The 3,941-nt window shown below is 44.1% G+C and overlaps 1 protein-coding gene across 1 annotated transcript; it reads left to right on the plus strand.

The window, feature by feature from the left end:
- Positions 1-1,477: 1,477 nt before the first annotated feature.
- LOC110196552 (olfactory receptor 5AR1-like) lies at positions 1,478-2,395 on the plus strand. Its single transcript, XM_020969862.1, has one exon. The coding sequence runs from the start codon at positions 1,478-1,480 to the stop codon at positions 2,393-2,395; it is 918 nt and encodes a 305-aa protein (XP_020825521.1).
- The last annotated feature ends 1,546 nt before the right edge of the window (positions 2,396-3,941 follow it).

Consider the following 3,941-nt stretch of genomic DNA (forward strand, 5'->3'; position numbering starts at 1 on the left):
TTATGGGCAGCTCTATTGGTGTCTCTCTTCCCACTCCCTCGCCCTTACCCCTATCCCTTAGTATAACAAGAGTTTGATGAGAAGCAAGGACAATGTCTTCCACTTATTTCTACTTCCACTTCCTTGGTACCCAGGCCAGGCGAGTACTGTGCCTACCCTGGAAGTTTTTAGACTCTGAGGAGGTAGAGGTAGAAACTAGTAAGGTCATATTTACAGAGCAAAGTAAGGATGTATGAATAAATATCTATAAATCATGAATCTCTAGGTCTTGAAAGAGCATCAAATAGGCTAATTAACAGGTGGTTAATGGAAGGGGGCAATCAGTATAGGCTGCTTGGAGATGGTGGCATTTGAGTCCAATTATGAAGGAAGTAAGGGGCTTGGATTTGTGAGGAAGAGAAAATGAGACTTCCAGCCAGTATGGAAAATGTATTAGACTAAAAATTGAGACATCTAGATTGTAACACGGGCTTTGGTAAATCATTTTTCCTCTCTGGGCCTCAGTTTCCTCATTTATAAATTGAGGGAGTTGGACCAGATGGTCTTTACGGCCTCTTCTAGTGTTGACATTCTAAGTGTGAATTTTCTATGTGTCCTGGGAAGATCTCTTCCCTCTCTGATCCTCTGTTTCCCCATATGACAAATTATGGGGTTGGACTACCTGGTCTCTGAGGTTCCTTTAAGTTCCCAGCCCTATGGATCGATGATGCTCTCCAGAGAGGCAGCAGGGTATAATGGGTAGCAAGCTTATTTCAGAACCAAGAAGCTCTGGGTGCAAGTTCTGCCTTTGACGCATACTGGCTGTGTGACTTTGGTCAAGTTACTTACCTTCTCAGGGCCTCAGGCAACTCTTTAAGACTGTATATTGCAGATGCCTACCTGCCTTGGCATGGGTAGTTTTCTCACCTAAGAAATCCCTATTACAATGAAATCCCAGGTTTGGTTCACATCTAATGAATGAAATAAATTTTTTAGAAGTATTTGAGTGTTTACTATGTTCTAATTATTATGCTAAAGGCTGGGGCTACAAATAGGGGGAAATAAAGGACAGTTCCTGCTCTCCAGGGGCTCACACTCTAATTGGGGTGAGTGGAAAAGCCCAGAAGCCTAAGAGCAAAGGGGCAAATGGCAGGGCCCAAGGGTCTTGAGGGGGTCAGTACATCAGATGAGAGTACCAAGGTTCTGCAGAATATAGAAGGAGAGCACATGGCAAGGCCAAGAGGGCCTTAGGATGTAATGGCTGGGCCAATGATAAGATATGATGGTCCTTTATCTCATTGGAAGGACTTCTATCTCATCTGAGCTATGCAAACAGCTACCTGGAGGGGTTCTGAGATGGCCCAGGCCAGGGGTAGGGGAGGAGGTTAGCATGGAGGAAGGGCACTCATGACTTACTTTGGGGAATTTGTTCTACCTTAACAGAGCTCCATTTGCCTCCATCCTCACCAATACCATTACTATCTCTTAAGCAGGGACCATGAAGAAAGGGAACCAAACATCCCCAGTGGAATTTGTCTTCTTTGGAATCATAGAGGACACTACTTGGCAGGGCACCCTTTTTGGTGTGTTCCTTGTTATTTATTCAATTACTGTGGCGGGGAACCTGGGTTTGATCACCCTGATTCGGATCAACCCCTGCCTCCACACTCCCATGTACTTCTTCCTCACCAACCTGTCTTTCCTTGACTTCTGCTACTCCTCTGTCACAGTCCCAAAGATGCACAAGGTCATTGGCTTCCCAGCATGTGTGGCCCAAATGAGCCTCTTCATCATGTTTGCCTCAGCTGAGTGCTACCTCTTGGCCTCCATGGCATATGACCGTTACGTTGCCATCTGCAGTCCCTTGCTCTATTCTGTGACTGTGTCCCTGAAGATCTATGTCCTTTTAGTGATTGCGTGCTATGTGGCTGGGGTGGTCAACTCAGTGACCTTGACCACCTCGACTTTCCTTCTTGACTTCTGCAACTCCAACATCATAAATAGCTTCTTCTGTGACATTCCCCCACTGTTAGCCTTGTCTTGCTCTGACACCCATGTCTGTGAGCTCTTAGTCTTTGCCTTTGGAGGTTTCATCCAGATGAGTTCCTTGTGCATTATCGTGGTCTCCTACATGTTTATCATCATTGCCATCCTGAGAATCCAATCAACTGAGGGCAAGCGCAAAGCCTTCTCCACTTGTGCCTCCCACCTGACTGCTGTAAGTCTCTTCTATGGGACCATTATCTTCATGTACTTACGGCCCACATCTAGTTACTCTCTGAATCAGGACCGTGTGGTCTCTGTCCTCTATACTGTGATTATCCCCATGTTGAACCCCATTATCTATAGTCTGAGGAACAAGGAGGTAAAGGATACCCTGCATAAAGTCTCATGTTCACTCTTGACTCAGCACTAGGAAGATCTAGGCTCCATTCTCTTTTTGTTCAGATGCCTGTTGTCAAGAATAGATTTCTAATAAGCAAAGCTCATAAAGAGGTGCAGGGTTTCTGAGATAGGGAATGGAAGAGGAGGTTGTAGTTTTGTGGTTAATTTTGTCTATGTAAAGCAGTAATTCTCAAACCTTCTAGGTATGTGGGGCAAAAGTCCTCATAGACCACCTACTAAACTCTATCCCATTTGCCACAGCAAAGAAAATTCATCAAAATTAATAAGGACATACAAATTGCTTCAGACAAATGAGGTGATATTTAGTTTGTGATAATATTATTTGTTTTAATTCCCTAACCTAACTTTCATCCAGCCCTAATCAAAAAAGGCATCTTCTGCTACCTTGTCATGGTATGGAGGTGGCTCTAGGTAATGCTGAAGGCTGTGCCATTGCAAATTAAGCTCTGAAAGGCAGTTTACTACAGGGAAAAGAGCACTGGTTCTAGAGTCAGAGGAACTGGGTTCAAATTCAACCTCAGACACTTACTATGTGATCTTGGGCAGGTCACTTTAACCTCCTTGTGCCTCAGTTTTCCCTTCTGTAAAATTAAAGAGTTAGACTAAATGGTCTCTGAGGTCCCTTCAAGATCTAAATCTATGATTCTATGACAGATAATCCAAGGTGGAAATGCTTCAAGTACACCCTGGCAGCAAATTGTTTGTTATCATAAACCCATCTCTTGACACTGGCAGTCACTGTTGTGACTAATCTCACTATACGAAATTTAGATCTAATTGCATCCTCCTGGCACTCAATTTCCCCTTGTGAAGATTGTAGAGAGTTCAGTAATTTGCCAATCAAGAACCTAATCAGAGTGTCCTCATCATTGCTCCCCAATACCAGTGTAATTGCATAAGGAAGGCAGTAAGACTCAGACTCCCCAGGAGAATTATGGGAATATGACAATGTGTTAGGACTTAGAGGAGCCCAGATCCCCCACAAACACTTCAGTAAAGTACTAAAAATGTACCAGAAGAAACAATTATAAAGAAAAGCAAAGAGAATTAGCTGTAAACTCTTCTACATAATTCAGGTCTGCACAAAAGATTGCCAGATTCCATGTGGAGGTATGGCAGGGAGATAAACTAGGGTAGGTAGAAGGCAAAGTACACAACATCTTGGTTCCTAAACAAGAGATAGGGCCAGAGCAGCACCCAGCACAGAGTGATCCAAGGACCCAATCTGCAGCAGGAAAGAGGCTAGGGCAGTGGTCAGGATAAGGCAATCCAGAGACCTCATCCACAGCAGGAAATAGGGCTAGTCCAGTATCGACACAGGTCATGTATCCAGACAGCCCTGACGAAACCCACTATCTAACCCAAATCATAGCAAGCGACAAGACCAAACAATACCAGCAGAAGGTAGGGCCTAAGCTTTCCTCCAAACTCAAGCTCAAGCAGAGCCTATCCCTACTAACCAGGAGTACTGGAATAGAGCTTAACCGAAGCAAAAGCCCCTGGTTGACAAACTAGAGATATGAGTAAACAGAAGAAAATACCAAACACAATGAAGA

Source organism: Phascolarctos cinereus, unplaced genomic scaffold (assembly GCF_003287225.1).
Source record: "Phascolarctos cinereus isolate Bilbo 61053 unplaced genomic scaffold, phaCin_HiC Scaffold_8;HRSCAF=390, whole genome shotgun sequence".
Taxonomy (NCBI): Eukaryota; Metazoa; Chordata; class Mammalia; order Diprotodontia; family Phascolarctidae; genus Phascolarctos; species Phascolarctos cinereus.

Bases quoted from the DNA above. Each gene is read 5' to 3' on its own strand.
- LOC110196552 (XM_020969862.1), top strand. From the start codon at position 1,478: ATGAAGAAAGGGAACCAAACATCCCCAGTGGAATTTGTCTTCTTTGGA.